This window comes from Pimephales promelas, chromosome 21 (genome assembly GCF_988280905.1).
Source record: "Pimephales promelas chromosome 21, fPimPro1.hap1.1, whole genome shotgun sequence".
NCBI classification, from domain to species: domain Eukaryota; kingdom Metazoa; phylum Chordata; class Actinopteri; order Cypriniformes; family Leuciscidae; genus Pimephales; species Pimephales promelas.
In genome coordinates this window covers 2,777,200-2,796,835 of record NC_142789.1, presented here as the reverse complement: position 1 = coordinate 2,796,835, position 19,636 = coordinate 2,777,200, and the positions used below count along the sequence as shown (strand labels likewise).

Here is a 19,636-nt window from a genome sequence, read left to right as displayed (position 1 = left end):
AGGTAGTTTGTGGCGTCAGAAACACCAACGATTCCAATATAACGTTTATACAAATGTTAAGGTAACGTTCCATTTTGCAAACATAATGATAACATTACTTTTGAATGTTTTTTAATGTTCTCAAACAAGTAGTAACATTTCAAAATGTTAGACGAATGTTTCAGGGAAAAAAGCGTTCCATTAATGATATATAAATAACGTTTTTGATAATAACATTTTGAGAACATAATTAAAGACAAGAGATAACTTTGAATGAATGTTCTATTATTGTTACTGGAAGAACGTTTCTTTAGAATTTTGAGAGAACCTTCCCATAACGTTAGCCGAACTTTTGAGGACATTCCTTGTTAGCAGGGATACACTGATTTACATGTAGCCTGAACATAATGATAATCTAATGAGGTTATACAGCATCCATGCCTGTTGGTATGATCCATTAATGCCCCACAAAACATCATTTTATAGTGCATTTAATCTTTACTTGATAGACAGCAGTATAATGCGCTATAGAGTAATGAAAATACAGCATTTGGGTAAAACAAGAAATAATTTAAAACAAAATAATGATACATTTCTATTTGTACAAAACAAACACCAAATAATTTGGACAGGAGATGAGTCATAGTCATAACATGATAAACAATTAAGTGTATGTGTAATATTTTTGCTGTTCTTCCTGCTTTCATATTTCCCCAGATTCACAGACAAGGCTTAAACTAGTCCCAGACTAAAATGAATGTTTGAGCTGTTTTAACCGAAAGCAAATTGCTCTGATTTACCTTAAAATATGCCATCATTTTATCTCAAGATTCACACCAGTAATGTTTTTAAAGCACGTTAATAAAAGCTAACCAGGCCATTGTGTGTTTACACTACAGCTTTGTACGCATTATAATTTAATAAAAAGAAATCTTGACCATCACTGACCAAAACTAGTTTCAAAATCCACATTTTTTGTGTGAATTTGATTCCCAGCACTGCTTTTCTTCAGGTCATGTGTGTGGTGAGGTGACGCAGAAACTCTCCACGGGTGCTTGTGTGTCCCGGAAACACAGCGTGACAGAACTCGCACACCTGCGACTGCAGCGTCACTCCAGACATGAACAGCCCTCCGGCTTGACTGACCAACTCGCTGTCCAGAAAGGAGGATGACCAGGGCCTCTGTGGGACACACAAACACTCTTTTCACACACATCAGATTGTAAACTACTCAAACGGATGGCTGTGTCATCCTTAGTCTAGTCCTTGTGAGCGTTAAAGGAGTAGTTCACTTTTAAAAAAACTTTTGCTGACTCTTATATCAAAGTGAACAAATCTTGTTTCATGTCATTTGGTTGATGCAACAAATTGACTCGGGGAAAAGATTCGTTCATTTTGATGAACGAGTTCGAACAGGAGAGTCACGAACACACATCACAGAACAGAGCAAGGCGACCATTTGTGACCAAACTTAAACTTTTTTTTTTTAAATGAGCGATCGTTTCGCTTGATAAGACGCTTATTCATCGTCTAGAATCGTTTAAAGCCCTTTGAATAGTTTGCAGTTTGCACTGAAACTGTCTTTTGGACCTTGAACCGTTTGGTTCCCATTGAAGTCCATTATATGGAGAAAAATCCTGGAATGTTTTCATCAAAAACCTTAATTTCTTAATAACCTTAAGGCATGAAGACTTTTTTTTTTCAAGGAAAAAACATTTAAATGTGTCCTTTTGGTGATCAAAGATTAGTTTTAAGGGATAAAATTATTGACTACAACTAAGGGGACTTTAAATTATTGCATAATTATTTTATTGGAGGTACTTACATATTTGTCTAGTTTTAGTTTACGAGCGGTTTAATTAATATAATTTCATTAAAAAAAATTAAACCTAATCCATAATATGACATAATGACCACTGTTACTATATATGAAGCCTCTGACAGAAGGCTTTCAAGGTTTTTTTAAGTGTAGAAATAAGTTTAGCAGGAGGTGTGGTCAGAAGGACTAGACATAATTTAGGAGCTTAAAACAAAGTAAAAACCGGAGTGAACCAAAGCTAACTAAAAACAGGTATGATACAAACCCGCAGCCGTTGTGAAGTCTGGTTGGCATAATAATGTTGCTCAACTTTCCTCAGGTCATCCCAGGCACTGTTATCCACCGTCTTTACGGGATTATGGAAAACCACATTATCGTGGCTACCTTGTTTCTGATCAGACATGCCCAGGTTAAGATGCAGTTGGTCTAGTCCTCTATCAATGTGACTGAGATCATAAGCAGCTGAAAAACAAACAAATAGACGGCAGAATGAAAAAACGTATAAAAAGTAAGAGACAAATGACAAAAAAAACATACTGCATAACAACGGTCCACTGACAACTTTCACTCAGAAATTGCTTGTAAATTTGTGCCAAGAAACAAATTCTACATCAGTGTAGAGTTTTAAACTTTCAATGAAGAATAACTTTCATTATGAGAATCCTGTACTTTGAGGGTTCAGTATGCGTGTTTCAGTGGGATGTCTCCGAGATTCATGGGATTCTGCAGGATGGGGTCGGTGTCCCGTCTTGTTCGCTGTACACTGGCACTGGTTGGCCGACTCTGAAAGTGAACATAAGTGTCATTTAAATCATTTTTTTATAGTCTCTACGATCATTTAATACATTTAGATATTAATAATACATGAAGTACTGAAAACTGGTAGTTTATTTGAGTCCTTTGACCTTGCTGTCGTATCACAGTGTCAGAGAGATGTTGAAGCATTGCTGCTTGTTTTAAGCAGAGAGACTGGAGACGGACAAACTCCTGATACAGCGCTGTATACGCCTCCTCCATCTTAATAAGTGGAGGAAATTAAAAATAAAACGTATTGGAAAGTCTTCGCGTTTGCAGTTCACTTCTGTATAGAAAGAAATAGAGAAAGAGAGAGAGGTTTCCATCATTGTTAAAAAAACCCAACAACTACCAACGTACCAAAATGGAGCAAGTTCACTCAATGACTATTTACAGCTTATCAGATTTTTAATGGCAGCAATATTTAACAATAAAAACGCAGTGCATATAAAAGTAACATCCAAAAATGAGTTGACTCTGGAAAAGATCCGTTCATTTTGATGAATGAGTTTGAACAAGAGAGTCACACAGAACAGAGCAAGGCGTGCATTTGAGCTTATAAAACTTAAACTTTGTTTTGTTTTTTTTAATGACCGATCGTTTCGCTTGATAAGACCCTTATTCATCGTCTGGAATCGTCTTTAGAGGAGACGTCTGTAAAGCCGTTTGAACAGTTTGCACTCAAACTGTTTTTTGGACCTTGAACTGTTTGGTTCCCATTGAAGTCCATTATATGGAGAAAAATGCTGGAATGTTTTCATCAAAAACCATAATTAGTTTTCGACTGAAGAAAGAAAGACATAGACATCTTGGATGACATGGGGGTGAGTAAATTATCAGCAAACGTTTTTTTTAAGTGAACTACTCCTTTAAAACAGAATATTGCTTCGACAAACAGGGAAGTAAACACAACAGATTACAGGTTTCTGGTGCCACAAAAAAGTTGCGGTTTATTTTACCATCGGGAAATAGAGAGGAGACAGCTGGGTGCGGTCAGAAAATTATAACATCTGAATATTTTAGCCCTCTTGACTTGACATTTAAAAACTTGTCTACAACCTGTAAGGGTGAGAACAACTTTGTTGTCAGCGATAGAATCAGATGGCTTTACAGAGGTGCGGACAGCTTCGAAGTCGAAATTTTCTGACTGAGGTGACATTTTCCTTGTTGGACATTTCAGTTAACCGATAGCTAGCTAGGTTAACAACAATGGGTAAACCTCAAACCATCATAATCATCCGCGCAGTGTTCCTCAAGCTACTTAAACCACAGTGTCAACCGAGAGCACAACAAATACAGCAGCCTACCTTTGTTTGTACCACCACCGACCAGATGTTCAAGAATAAATCTGTAGCAAACAATAGCAACACGTTTCTACATTGCATTGATTGATGTGGCCACAGAATGAAAGTATAAAGAGGAAGAACATATTTGCGTAATAGGCTATCTTTAACGTTACAAAATCTACGTGTTTACTAATATCAAGACATTCGTAATCAACTCGATACAATGAAAGATATATATATATATTTTTTTTACGTTTGTCACTCTGATGACCGTGCGATGAGGAGTCCGTATGCAGTCCAGCGAAAACTTTACAAATTGAAGAAAGCAGTAAGTTGGCTAATCAGGAAATCAAAAACAGGAACTCGAGCAGTGCCTCCTCCCGGGTCAGTTAAAGTGACCCAGCAAGCACAGAATCAGTGCATTAACTGCATCACACTGGATCATGGGAGTAGTGTTAGTGTCTGTGTATTTAAGTGGGCAACTAGTGTATATTTGTCTTAATGAACTGCATTGTTTTATGATGTTTCTTGTGGTACACTTATAATGTTAGTATGATTTATACATAAAATTATTATTCATTTTAGCCTCTGATTTGAATACTCTGTTTAAAGGGGCATGTCTCCTGTGAGACTTCAGTGTAAATGCCCACTGCTGTGATTGGCAAACTTTAACCACATTTTTACTTTTACAGCTGTCGAGGTTAACTAATCAAACTAAGCTCGATTGATGAATATTTTCTTGTTCAAAAAGGATAGAGGACTCGACCTAAATCCAATATCAAAGCCCAAACTTTTTTTTTTTTTTTTTTTTTTTTTTTTTTTGCCAGCCCCTGATATTTTAAGTTCAATAATTGAATAGCACATTTACATATTCATGCTTCTCTGATGTTTTTAAATTCTCCAATGAGAAGTAAATAGATTTAAATAAAAATTTGGTATTTTTTTGTAAGTGTTTTATTTTGACATTGTAGTTGAACTTTTTAGTGATGATGCCTTGGATTTCTTTTAAAAATGTCCCATGATCCTTCAGAAATGAATAGGTGTGTTCGGCTTGAAGCTCCGCTGTAGACCGATTGGTGTATGACATGATCCAAGAGCCAAAAGAGCAATTCAAAAACATTACAGTGTAGCCGCCTGCTCTCTGATCAGTTTTGCCCTGGAGCCGATACCCCAATGTGAGTCTAACCAGGGGTGTGAGCCGGGTGGTTTTGGACACAGAGGACTGGTTAATTATCCGGGTCTCAGAAGTGCTGCTTCCCACCCTATCCCTGAATCATTTGTCTGTTCTTCATCATTGCTGTTTCAAGACAGCACTGAAACTTGTATGGACTGTTTGTTCAGGCTGGGTTGTATTTTTTTAATATATATAACTAAAATGAATCGATTTGTCAAGTCAATTATTTCCCATAATAAAAACGAATCGTAGCCTACTGACAGTATGAAACAGCAGATTTACAGCAGAATCAACGGGTGTTGTGGGCTACTTGTATCTTCCCGTGCTCACTTCTTCTTTTTATTTTTTATAATGCAATAATAACAAATACAAAACAAGTCAATAATAAACAATACAGAGGGTTACATTATATGAATATAAATAATATTAAACTAGCTTAAATGATTGACACCATTGCAGCGTTTTTAGAGTTCCTCGAATTCCTTAAACCCTTCTGAGTCATGACTGGGTGAAGCTGAGCAAAATGGCAGAAAACTGACTGACCTGTGAGAGGTTTGCCATTCCTTCTGAAATCTGACATTCACCTCTAATTAAATGAGTGTGGAACAAGGCAAGCAAGTTTACCGTGTAGGTTTATTTTATTAGATATAATTAATTGCAATAATTATGCTTGGTTTGTTAAATTTAACTGCTTCTAATGTAGGCTACCACATAGATTGCCAAGCCCTGGCTAATAGCAAAACAAGCACTATACATAAAAGAAATCAAATTTGACAGAAACCTTATATTTAATGCTACTTAATCATTTGTAGAATTTTTTTTAATAGATTATGCTTTCTTGAAAACATTTGCTATTGGTTTGTAAAAGATGTCATGATTCATTACATGTTAGAGATTAGTTTCCGTTGCATTTACACCATTTTGAGCAGCAGGTGCCGCTAAACTATGGTGTTTAGCGCTTCGAGTGAATATCGAATTGTAATCAGGGTTTTCATAAAGCTTTGTTTCTCCTATCACTGAAGTTTAGCACCATTAATAATACCTTACAATTACAGTGTGTGTATCACAATCAGTGCAGTTATCGCAAGTCTTTGGTAACTTTGGACCAGCTTTGGACAGAGATTTGTTGCTCTCTGTAACGACATTTCCGGTCTAACCCGGAAACGTTCCAAACTCCACAGAAGCCTCCAGTTAGCTTAGCCTCGTTGCTTCTTATTTTGATTATCACATACAAGAATAACATATTGCGTAATATTTGAATATATATTATATTATATTATTCAGAGTCAGCGCGTAGCGATACTCATTATAAAGGTAAACACATCGCCCGAATTCTCGATTTTCAATGTCTAAATGTGTTGTTTTGGTGTCATGGTTGATACAACAATACAATTGTCGCTGTTAGAGCTTACAAAGCAATTCAATTCAATAATACACATCTAACATATAAATATGCGATGTATTATAGTGTCTTTCTAACCAATGCACATGTTTTAACAGTGTTTGTTGTTGTGTTGGTCTGTGTTCATAACCTTCTCTGTCTGTTTTCAGTATTCATGATTCTTTAGGTTTCTGAGAGTTAACCAGCTGATCATGGAGAAAGGTAAGACAACATGAACATTATATTGACAGAAGAATAACATTAATATGTCATAAGACTGAGCCTTTATTACATTTGCTGGTTCAAGTTTAGCAGACAACGCTACTGATATATAGTACACTAATACTGCTGTACTACAGGACACTTTTTGTTAGCAATATCATATAATAATCACATATTTTCTGTAATCTACGTCAGGGGTTCTGGGGAGTGACAGAAGGTCTGCGGAAAAGTCTAGAAAAAACATGTGATTTTGTTTTATTATGAATATGTGGGGGTCAGTGGCATCTAAAATATTGAAAAGCTGAGCGGATGCGTAGAATAATTACTGTAATCACTCTCTATTCACTTGTCTTGTTGATAATGTGATGTGTTGTAGACGTAAAGGCGGGTATCTCGTCTGCCGTGGCTGCAGGAGCGTCAGTCGGGCCGATGGTTTCGCAGAGCAGGTCTGAGGACGAGGAGGCCGGTGGTGTGAAGAGAACCGCCGCTCAGGCCTTCAGTGGACCGGGAATCATTCCCAAACGCAGGAGCTCCTCCAGGTCTCTTCTGCTACCGTCTGCTTCACTACTGCTAATGTACACGCCATTGTAAATCAAAGGTGTCTTGTCATTATATTCAATAGATCAATAAAGAGAAAGAAGTTTGATGATGAACTGGTTGAGAGTAGCCTGGCGAAATCTACCAGTCGGGTCAAAGGTCAGCCAGTCATTGAGCCTATCAGATGCCCTGGGAGTGACCTCACATCCAGTGACAAGAAGAAGGTAATGAAGGTTACTGTATGTCATTGTGGTTAATCGTACCATTTTCTGGTCAAGCATCTCTAAACTGCATAATTAAGTTAGAAAGAGAGAGTTAATCACTACCAGTCAAATGTTTGTAATAATTATAGTTTTCTAATGTGTTTGAAAGTCTCTTCTGCTCACCAAGGCTGCATTTATTTAATGAAACATATCAATATTGTAAAATATTATGATAAATTAAATTATTTAATATATTTAAAAGTGTAATTTATCGCTGTGAATATTCAGCGTCATTAGTCCACTCTTCGGTGTCACATGACCCTACAGAAATTATTCTAATATTATGATTGGCTGCTCAACAAACATGTCTGATTATAATGTTTGTTGAAAACAGTTGTCCCATTCCTCAATTTTTTCAAAACCATTTAAATTTTTAGGGTAAGATATTTTAAAAATTATTCTGCAATGACACATTAAAATGTCAATAGGTGATAGAGACATTCATAATGTTACAAAAAATCTCTTTTAAATGCATGCTGTTCTTTCTATCCATTAAATAATCCTGGAAAAGGTATCATAGTTTCCACAAAATAACTATTCAGCATTGACAGTAATAAGAACCATTATTAATAACTGAGCAGCAACAATAAATGATAAGAATTGAGCATTAAATCATCATATTAGAGTGATTTCTGAAGGATCATGTGACACTGAAGATTAAAAAAATTCAGCTTTGATCACAGGAATAAATTACATTTTAAAAGTTAAAATTTATTTCAAATTGCATTAATATTTCACAATATTACTGTAATAAACGCAGCTTTGGTGAGCATTAGACACTTCTTTTTAAAAAACATTAAAAATGTTCTTATTCCAAAACTTTTGAGCCGTAGTGGAAGTGTGTGAGAGTAAATGTGAATATCCAAGGCGTGTGTGTGTGTGTGTGTGTTGGGCGTGTATACGATCTTTGCATGTGAATGTGAGAGCGTTTTATGTATATGTAAATGGTAATATTTCAATTACTCTAAACTGCACCTGATGATATTTGTCCCAGGCAACAAATATCCCACATGGCTGCAGTACCGTGTCTTTGTGATTTTTCTATTTTATATAATTGAATCATTTATATAATAAGATATATATATCATTCTTTCATTTATTTTGAAGTTATGTGCAATATATACAGGTTTAGGGTCTGTGATGATAAACTCATTTTCATTGAATGCTCTGTTGTTTCTGAACCGCAGGGTTTAAAGTCCGGTAGCTCTCTGACGCCTCCTCTTACCATGCTCATCACTCCTTCATCAATGTCCAAACGAATGAAGAAAAACAAGCAGCCGTTACAGATAACCAAAGACCTGGGCCGCTGGAAACCCACGGATGACCTTCTGCTCATCAATGCCGTGCTACAGGTCAGCTGTCAGATCTGAGTGCGTTTAGAAGCTGGCTACGTCAGAGATGAACTGAAGTGCTTGTACTTTGTGTTCAGACTACAGATCTCACGTCAGTTCATCTGGGGGTGAAATTCAGCTGTCGCTTCACACTGCGGGAGATCCAGGAGCGCTGGTACGCTCTGCTGTATGACCCTGTCATATCAAAGTGAGTATTTGACTTAAGCATCATGCTTATATAGCTATATGCCCAGTTTTAAACATTAAAGGAAGAGTTCACATTAAAAAAAACAACACTTAATGTTGTTCTGAAACACAAAACGACGAAATTTCAAGAATTTTTTCCACATTAATTGCTCAATAGTATCAGAAAAGATATACCGATTGTCCTATTGCTCTTTGAAGCTGTCTGATTTGTTTCCACACTTTCTAAGTTAGAAATAACTATATTTCCGTTTATAGTTTTGAGATCATTTTTAATGGGAGTATCTACCTTATTCCTGACGACCATACTGCGTTTTGAGTTTTAGATCAGTGGCACTTCCGGTTTGGGGAACTTCCATTCAAAAAGGCTGAAATAAATCATTTCAAATCATAAGGTTGCCCTACAAATAAAGCTGATTCGTCAGTTTGACTGGATGAGCTGTCAATTTTCCTTCATGATTTATTTTCAGACATCATGAGAATAACGTTATACTTGGTATGTCAACGTGACATGTTATAACAAGAACATCTACGGCAAGAGCTCTTTTCAGTCGCTGCTTTCTTTTCCTCATGATGATTTTCTTGTTTTTCCTTTGCAATCAACTGTAAAAGTATGAAAAAGTGCAACATATACGACACATTTGTGGTCTGTTCTCCTGATTTTAATTTACAATATTCCATTAATAATTCACTGAAATACACAAAGTTATTCTCCTCAAATCCTCACGTCTCTTTCCAGGTTTGTTTTCACTGGTAAATGCAATTTATAATCTGTCAAAATGACGGGAATCGCTTTGATATAGTCACGTAATGCTGAAGTTAATGAACATTTTTGATTAAGGCTTGTTATAGAATACAGATATTTGCCTACTACAGTGATATTTAACCAAAGACTCGCACTTATGGGGCTATTTTTGGTCTGTTGAAAGTACCCATTGATTCTTTTAAACATTTACATTTTATTTTAATGTTCAATGGTTGAAGGGTGAGTCGATTAATGACACTTTTGTAACGTATTGCGTTCATAGAGTGAGCCTTTCACTGATTGTTTACAGCTTAGCGGAAGTTACACCCATAATTCGCGCAAAGCATCATCGTAGGAATAAGCTGGATTAAGCAGAGCCACTAATGAAGTCTTATTACAAGAGGCTTCCTCAATTGCTTACCATTCTAGCTTGTTACCGAACTCCACCAACTATACTTTCTGTTTTTAAATGGATTCTTTTTTTTTTATTAATTATTTTAATAAATGTTTTGTAATATATATATATATATATATATATATATATATACACTACCGGTCAAAAGTTTTAGATCAGTGAAATTTTTTATGTTTTTAAATGAAGTCTCTTCTGCTCACCAAGGCTGCTTTATTTGATGAAGAAAAGAAAAAGAAAAACAGTAATACTGTGAAACATTATGACAATTTAAAATGACTGTTTTCTATTTTAATATGTTTTAAAATGTAATTTGAAAGCTGAATTTTCAACATCATTACTGTTGCTGATTACACATCAGTGTTCAGTGTCACATGATCCTTCAGAAATCATTCTAATATGTTGATTTTTTTTGCTCAAAAACATAAACTATTATTTTCAATGTTGAAAACAGTCGTGTACCATTTTTCCCCCAAAAAATTCTATGATGAATATAAAGTTCAAAAGAACAGCATTTATTTAAAATATAATCTTTTCTAACATTATAAATGTCTTTACTGTAACTTTTGATCAATTTAACTCTTGATGAATAAAAGTATTTTCTAATTTCTTTCCCTCAAAAATAAAACTAAATTCTTACTGACCCCAAACTTTTGAATGGTAGTGATTAATGTTACAAAAGCTTTCCATTTCAGATCAATTCTGTTCTTTTGAACTTTCTGTTCATCAAAGAATCCTGAAATAAAAATGTAAAAAACTGTTTTCAACATGGATAATAATCATAAATGTTTCTTGAGCGTCATATTATAATAATTTCTGTCGGATCATGTGACACTGAAGACTGGAGTAATGATGCTGTAAATTTAGCTTTGATCACAGGAATAAATTACACTTCACTATAGATTCACATAGAAAAACACTGTTTTAAATTGTAATAATATTTCACAATATTACTGTTTTTTTTGTTGTATTTTTTATCAAATAATTGCAGCCTTGGTGAGCAGAAGAGACTTCTTTTAAAAACATTAAAAAAAATCTTACCGATCTAAAACTTTTGACCGGTAGTGTTTATATTTCCAATGAGAGTCAAGTAGGTACAAAGTAAGTACAAAGAAAATGTAAAGTATTAAGAAAACCACAGATGTATGTTTGCTTTCTTGAAGCCACACACACACGTAGGTTGCTATTAAGCATCATTAGATCCTACACAGATTCCCTCCAGTGAGTCTTTACCGCTTTGCATGTAAAACAGTCCTCAGGTTTTGTTATCTGGAAGATATGAGGGTTAGTAATTAATGAAAGTGTTTTTGTTTTTACTCTTTACTCTATATCTTAGAATCTGAATGTTAATTTTGTAAGTGTTCTGTCTGTTCCTCAGGCTGGCGTGGCAGGCCATGAGACAGCTTCACCCAGAGGCCATCGCTGCGATCCAGAGTAAAGCGCTCTTCAGCCAGGCAGAGGAAGCCCTTCTCGCCAAGATCGTCTCTGTGAGCAAACGACATCTGCACTTTAATCCCATGCATTGATGATGTAGCAATGAATGCTTTATAGATGCTATATCTCTTCTGTTCTGTTTCCTTCACTTTTAATTGATCCTTGCCTCGTGTTTGTGAGTAGAGCAGTCAGCCTAAGCTGGAGGTGTTTCAGGATTTGCTGAACAAGCACCCAAATGTGTTTTACCCATCACGCACTGCTAAAAACCTGCTGGTGCACTGGCAGCTGCTGAAGCAGTATTATTTACTGGAGGATCAGAGCGGTGAGACGCTGTTAAATGTCACTCGGTCTGATGATCCTGCTTGTGCTGATCGCTGTCATTTAATTTCATCTGATTTGTTTCTAGTTCAACCTCTGCCTAAAGGAGAGCAAGTGCTGAACTTCTCTGATGCAGAGCAGGTGGTTGATGACGCCAAACTCAAGTAAGTGAACCATTTTATCATCTCACCTAACAATACATCATCATGCGTTGTGAGTTCAGTTCACTGACTCATAATAGTAACACTTATTCTTGCAGTGTGCATTTTAACTTTTTTAAACAACGCAAAGTTAAACATTTTTAGATGTTGTAATGCTGCAGTACACAGTTCAGAATGTCACATCAGCCACTAGAAACACGTTCATGCACTGTATTAGCGGTGTATTATTAACTTGCATGTAGTTGAGGTGCCGTCAGTAAGCATTACACGGTCGTAGCTGTGTTCTGAGGTCTCCTACTTGTACCACATGACCACTGCATATTGATTTAGGTGTTGATAGTGTAACCGAGTAGAATATCACGTGCTGTCATCTCGAAACGACTGTAATTATGATATGGCGTGGATGCAGCATTTAAGTACAAAGTTACTTCCTTTTTTACGTGCATGTTAGCATATATGCACAGCTTTATGATCTTTTAAGGTTGAGTTGTACAAACACGGCTACTTTCTAACCTCTTTGCACAGTCTCTCATCCACGTTTACGGTATGTGCTTACTGTACTGATGACCATATTTTGTGTCATGCACTCTTTACCCAGACCCTAGCATACACCTAAAAAGAGAAGTGTACTTTGGGTTTTAGCACACTCCACTTTACAACGGCTGGTTGTTTGATACCAATGAACACCTAGCCGGATAATCCCATTCAACTTATTTTTTTAGTGTGTTATAACACATTTAAGTTTTTTACACCTTGTCAAAAGTTTACATAACATTAGTTCTTAATAGAGCGCTACAGTGATGATGTATTTCCTTAAGTTTGCATCACCCTGATTCATCTCGACAAAACCCAATTGGGTCTTTCCTATTAGCTTTTGGATTATTGCAGGAATATGCTCTGTGACCAGTGAAAGTTTATGATTCTTACATATTTTTCTCATGATGATAATCTTCTTCTCAAATGAACACAACTTTAAACCTAAATACAATCGGCAGGAGTAAAAAGCTAAATGTAAAAAGCTAAACGACACCATCACTAAGCTTTCGACAATATATTTTCCTTGAAAGTAAGTTATAATAGTTGGCAAGAGTGTGATTATAAAGAGTATTGTGATGGAGATATGTTCTTGTTTTTCTTAAACAAGTCTCATTGTGTCCTTCTTTTATCATGAAAATGTAATTGTTATGTATGCATTTGTTATGATTTGGCTGCTACTCTGGCCAGGTCTTGTAAAAGAGATTCTGAATCTCAATGGGACCTCCTGGTTAAATAGTGGTATAATAATATAAACACGAGGATGTAAAAGTGGACTAGTGTGTAAGATAACCTGTTTGGTTGATGATTTACTTTGAAATTAATTTTTGATATGTTTTATCTTACCTCAAGGGCATCCAAGATGTCTTTGTTTCCGCAGTAGTTTCAATTCTGATATTTTTCGGTCATACCGTTCTTGTCTGTCACTCATATAATGGAGGTCTATGGTCACCACCTCAAAGAGCATGCACAGAGAAGTCCAAATTAAACATGATTTAATGACTCGTATATGTAAGCACACATTGATGGCCTAAGACACGAAACGAGCGGTTTGTGTGAGAAAACGAACATTATTTATATCGTTTTCCCTCTTGTGACCACAGCCACGTCCAAGTGATCTGAGGGCGCGGGCGCTTCGGTCTGTGCAAGCGCCGGAAGTGATCTCTCGCGCTTGTACGTAAGAGGTAAAACGATATAAATACTGTTCGTTTTCTCACTCAAACCGCTCGTTTCGTGTCTTAGGCCATCAATGTGTACTTACATTTACGAGTCATTAAATCATGTTTAATTTGGACTTCTCTGTGCATGCTCTTCGAGGTGGTGACCATAGACCTCCATTATATGACTGACAGACAAGAACGGTTTGACCTAAAAATATCCAAATTGAAAATACTGCGGAAACAAAGACACCTACATCTTGGGTGCCCTTGAGGTCAGATAAAACATATCAAAAATTAATTTCAAAGTGAACTATCCCTTTAATGTGTTTTGAAGAGCATTAGAATTAGAATTATTAGAATACAATTTGAAATTATCTTGAGCTTGTGTTCATCACGGACCTTTTTTCAGGCATTTAACCAAAAACCCATTGACTTCAGAACGCTGGAACTGAACAAGGTTTTGCCCTGCAGAAAATGTAATCCCTATATTCCAGTCCATAATGTGTTGCTTCATTGACTAGCTTGCAGCCTTTTGTGATAATCATGTGACTCTGGTTCTGATCATGTATCATGTTCATCAGGGACAGCAGAGATGAAGTCCTGGAGCATGGTGAGTTATCATACAGCCTCCTGTTGTTTCAGTGTAGCTGTTTGAACGCTGTCTGACATGTTATGTTACATGTCTTCTAGAGCTGATGATTGCGGACAGACATCAGAAGCGTGAGATCAGACAACTGGAGCAGGAACTTCCTCGCTGGCAGGTGTTAGTGGACAGCATCACAGGTCAGATTTGTGACGTTGTTTTGAATATGGTTATGAAATGAATGGTGATCACTCAAGTGATTGTGTGATGTAATTGTTTCAGGCATGAATTCACCAGACTTTGATAACCAGACGCTGGCAGCTTTACGTGGCCGAATGGTCAGATATCTGATGAGATCGAGAGAGGTCAGTGAACATTTGCTGTTGACATTATAAGTGTGTATGAAGGGTAAACATCTATTGTGCTTCTGTGATCCCTTCAGTATATGTCAAATCAGTGTATTAACTTGTACCTGACCTTTAAAGGAGACTCAAACATCTTTTTAGTTGTGATAGTGTCTTCACTACATCATAATAATTGCACAAGCAAGTTCTGAGTAATGTAAATGGGTTCTGGTTTAGTATGTAGTGTTTACACCGGTATTGTGATTACTATAGTAAAGTACATTGTATGTAAATGCAGAACAGGACTGTTAAATAAAGTGCTACCAATGCAAGCTTTTCTCAGAACTAGCCTGTGCTTTATCTATTGTTTTATTGTTTTATTTTTTGTCAAATGCTTCACTTGAAATGTGTTTTTGTGCTATCTTTGATATTTAGTCATCTAATGCAGTGTGAGGTGTTTTTAAAGGAACCGTTCACCCACAAACGACCCTTAACAAACTCTATTGACACGTTTCAGATCACACTGGGTCGTGCGACTAAAGACAAGCAGATAGACGTGGATCTGTCTTTGGAGGGGCCTGCATGGAAGATCTCCAGGAAACAGGGTTAGACGATTCAACATCATGATTCATGATTGAACTGCACAGTGCTTTAATCTGTCTGTGTGTGTTCAGTCCTGATGCTAAATATTATGCTAAAAATAGCTTTGCACCACTAAACTTATACAACTTATTCACGAAACCATCGGTCCCCAATGGCCCACAAGGGGGCCTCAGTGAGCTCTGTGGGGGGGGGGGGGGGGTGTCATGTCATATTTTGAAAGAATTGAGCAATGAGCATTAAATAAAAGTCTTTAGCTTTTTTCTGTTCAAAATTTACGAAATGTATATAATGAGCGAGTTCATCATGAACCCATTTTCCAATCTGTGTTTTTATCTTATCCTGAACCACTACGGTACACCTTTAATACATGTTTACATTGGGACTATTTTACAAATAGTAAAATATCATTTTACTATATTTTACAAATAGTAAAATAGTCTCATACATGTAAAATACATTGGCTTCAAATGTATACATTTTGGATTAACTTGTAAAGATTATCTTGATAGACAAAACGTGTAAGGGTCACAACTCTTTGTTGAACACAGATCTTATTTTTTACGATTTTCCAAAAGTCTATGGGGAAAATGCATAGCATTTCGATCGAGGGAACCCATGCGCCGCTAGCTTCCGAGTCGTCCTACAAAGTGACGTCATCACTTCGGCACTCTATAGTGATTCGTTGCCTATATCCGGGTTTTTTTGACCGTCTGTTTACACGTTCTTTCAATTGCGATTAGGGATGGGCAACGATTAATCGCATCCAAAAAAAAAGTTTGTGTTTACATAATATATGTGTGTAGTGTGTATAATTAATTTGTATATATAAATACCCACACATGCATGTATATATTTAAGAAAAATTTGCATGTATGTATTTTATATATATTTATTCACAATTAATATTATATAAAAATATAAATATTTGATATATTAATAACACATTTTTCTTAAATATATTCATGCATGTGTTAGTATTTAATTTATATATACAAATTAATTATACACACTACACACACATATATTATGTAAACACAAACTTTTATTTTCGATTAATCACGATTAATCGTTGCCCATCCCTAATTGCGACCCATATCTGATTCATGTGTTTACACTTGATATAGGCCTACTATCTGAAACATTGCGCATGCTTTAAGGGGGTTCTTGCACAGATGGACGAATGCGGAATATGCTTGATGCTAGCTTTGTGATATATGCGAAGTTTGCCAAACATCACCTCGATTTTTAGGCGGAGGAGAACGAAATGCAGCCTGCGCATATGCTTCAGTTATTGTGTGCGAGATCTCAGGACTGGTGGGAACATACAACACGATCTCATTAAAGTGCTAATTTTATTTCTCGTGCCATTTATACACCAAAAATAGTTTTTGGGTGCACGATGCGCACTATAAATGCCCTTGGGTAGGATTAGGGGTGTGGAGTGTGTGCGTATTACACGCCATAAAGTGCATATCATATGCATGCAAAAACTATTGTCAACGTGAGTCCACATTCCTGTCCTACGACGACACGTTTCATTTGCAGATGCCGTCGGGTTGCTCTCGTCATTAAACCGTGGAGGCTAGCCTAATGCCTCAGATATCCGATCTGCCTGTTTACATGACGCTCGCATTGGCACTTATCTGATTTAGATCTGTTTTACTTATGAATGAGGCCTGAAACCGATCTCGAAATATCCGAATGCATGCGTTTTTTTTTCTTCAGTTTACACTGTCATAGAACACATCCAATCTGTGTCACATATGAGCAATTGGGTCACATTTCACTGACAGTGTTAATGAGCCTAATGACTAATTCTCCAGCACACATTAAACTGCACTTTCTTCAAGCGTCCAAGTGTGACACATTCCTCTGGTTTAACATTAGCATCCCGTTTAGGTTTACTGCTGTTATGGCAAATATTTCTATTCACTGTTATCCTTGTAAAACATCAGCCATGTGATGTTCAATTTAGTCCATAGTCCATGGTTTCCAAAGCATTGTGTCAGCTGTGAGTTTACATTGAAGCACATAATCTTTTCAGCCTGTGTTTAATGTCACCAAAATGTTTTTGAACATTTTGATGCTTTGAATTAACATCACCAGGACTTTTGTGTGGCATTGAGTTATATGAACACTTTAATAAATGAAATAATGTTTGTTTTCTAACACCAGGGATCATTAAACTGAAAAACAATGGAGATTTCTTCATCGCTAATGAAGGGCGGAGACCCATTTACATTGATGGACGACCAGTTTTATCTGGAAACAAGTGGAAACTCAATAACAACTCTGTGATGGAGGTATGGAGGGGCACACTTGCATTTGAGTCACACAATTACAGCTGTTAAAATGTTAAAATTAGTGATTTACCTCATTGACTGCACAGTTTGTACATGGTATATAAATGACTGTTGTTTCATGTGTTTAAACAAACTTAAGAACCATTAAAAGGATTCATAGTTTGTAAAAATACACACTCGTCTTTAGAAGCAGCAAAATAAAAATAATAATTTTTGAAACGTACAGTAATTAAGTTTGACCACTTGTTTTATTCCCATCAATCACGCATTGTGTAGATCACTATAAAGTAGGGGTGTGACAATATATTGTGCCACAAAAATGCAACAATATGTACCGTGGATAGTCAAAAAAATAAAAATCAGGTAAAAAAAACAAGTAAAAAAAAATCAGGTTTTAGTGTCAGTACTACTTTAAACAACTATATATAATGTATAATAATGCAATGGGGGAATATTTGTGGGTCCTGATAATGCCAAATGTCTGATGTTACCAGTAAAAAGTGGCCGACATTATCTTAAATATATCTAATCAGTGAAAGCGTGCAAGCATATTCATCTGAAATAACTCCGTAATTTCAGCTTCAGAATCATGAATATTGTTATTCAGGTGTCAACCATTGTCCTTGGGTTACAAGTCCAAGCCTATTCATTTAAACCTACAATGTAATATCAAATTTAGCATTTTAATCAACAGTACATATTTTGTTAACCTGTTACCAGATGTCTTGGAGTATCGCAATAATATCGTATCGTGAGTTCAGTATCGTGATGCGTATCGACTTGTGACATGAGGGTATCGTTACAGCCCTACTATAAAGTTTACTCTATTCTTTTCCCAGTTGATCAGCCACTCACTTTCATGTCTTTGGGGTGAAGTGGACAAAAATACATGTTAAGATCACAAGAAAAAGTGTTAAGAAAAACATTTACTCAAACCTGGCGGTGCTCATTTAACTTACTGGTCAACTAACATGATTATTACATTTCAAACACAAAATACATTTACTGATGCATATTTGTGAATCTGAATATCAGGGAACCAGTCATGTGTTGAATAATTAGAAGAAAAAAAAACGGATATAAGACAAGTTTGATGTGCCCACTCACTGACATCTCCTCATACAAATAATGCAACTTCCATTAGATTGCCTTGTCTTCAGCAATCGTGAAAAACTAGAGGGGTTGATAGCTCCTCGTCGATAAAAACATAATGTCATATAGTTTTTGTAGCTGGTTAACAAGATGTGTATATTATTGAGGATCTAACTGTTGAAATGACATTAGTGAATGAATATGATTGACTAAAAAAAGAATAAGAAAAGCATTATCTTATCTGTTCCTATTATTGCATAATAAACATGCCCAATAAAGCACATGCGTTTGTCTGTCCAGATTGCAGGTCTCCGCTTTGTGTTCCTGATCAATCAGGAGTTGATCTCTCTCATTAAAGCTGAAGCTGCCAAGATGAACCAGCCGTGATGCTGAACTCGCTCAGTCCTATCTTTATCTCTGCGTAGAGTCCTAGCAGAAGACCTCCAGCACACGATCATACGGGCCCTCGTCAAACAGCCGAGCCTGGATCTGGAGTTCAGATCGGAGGAGAATCATTTGGAGATTTGATATGCCTATTATTTAAGGCACATTTGAACTGTTTGAGAACATTGTCCCAGTGTGTGTGTGAGAGAGATAGAATTGCTGTTATTTGTATAAGTGAACCTTTTTCAATTCAGTGTTTTGACTTGTACATTTTTGTTTGTTTATAATTAAAAACTCAGTAGCCTTGTATTGTCTAATCAAAGACGATATGCTAATATTCTGCTAAGACAGAACTAGTGTAAATATATTCATGAAGATCGATTAAAACAGAAAAGTGTTTTAATGCTGCATCTGGTAATATCTTTGTTATTGACTTTGTGAGCTGCTTCCCTTTGGACCTTGACTTGAACTGTTGCAAGACCAGGACGTCCAGTACATAAAAGAACATTTCATATCTAATTATAAAAGCACAATTAGTAAGTACACAACATTACTCCAGTCTTCAGTGCAAT

General features: G+C 36.2%; 2 protein-coding genes across 3 annotated transcripts; one reads left to right on the top strand and one right to left on the bottom strand.

Moving 5' to 3' along the window:
• Positions 1-454: 454 nt before the first annotated feature.
• Positions 455-4,272, bottom strand: LOC120473434 (uncharacterized). 2 transcript variants are annotated; one of them, XM_039663298.2, is made up of 6 exons: positions 4,133-4,272; positions 3,901-3,941; positions 2,704-2,879; positions 2,468-2,581; positions 2,064-2,260; positions 455-1,161 (listed from the first exon to the last, which is right to left on the bottom strand). In XM_039663298.2, exons 3-6 carry the CDS (start codon positions 2,813-2,815, stop codon positions 988-990), a joined length of 597 nt encoding a protein of 198 aa, XP_039519232.2. In that variant the 5' UTR covers positions 2,816-2,879; positions 3,901-3,941; positions 4,133-4,272; the 3' UTR covers positions 455-987. The 2 variants fall into 2 exon arrangements, with proteins under 2 accessions (XP_039519232.2, XP_039519235.2); XM_039663301.2 differs by lacking the exon at positions 3,901-3,941 and having other exon boundaries at positions 4,133-4,258.
• Positions 4,273-6,040: 1,768 nt separating this feature from the next.
• On the top strand, positions 6,041-19,472 carry mcrs1 (microspherule protein 1). The gene is made up of 15 exons (XM_039663297.2): positions 6,041-6,367; positions 6,605-6,656; positions 7,033-7,195; positions 7,279-7,417; positions 8,644-8,808; positions 8,886-8,995; positions 11,527-11,635; positions 11,766-11,904; positions 11,989-12,064; positions 14,337-14,365; positions 14,446-14,538; positions 14,621-14,703; positions 15,200-15,287; positions 17,461-17,588; positions 18,981-19,472. Exons 2-15 carry the CDS (start codon positions 6,647-6,649, stop codon positions 19,065-19,067), a joined length of 1,419 nt encoding a protein of 472 aa, XP_039519231.2. The 5' UTR covers positions 6,041-6,367; positions 6,605-6,646; the 3' UTR covers positions 19,068-19,472.
• Positions 19,473-19,636: the final 164 nt, after the last annotated feature.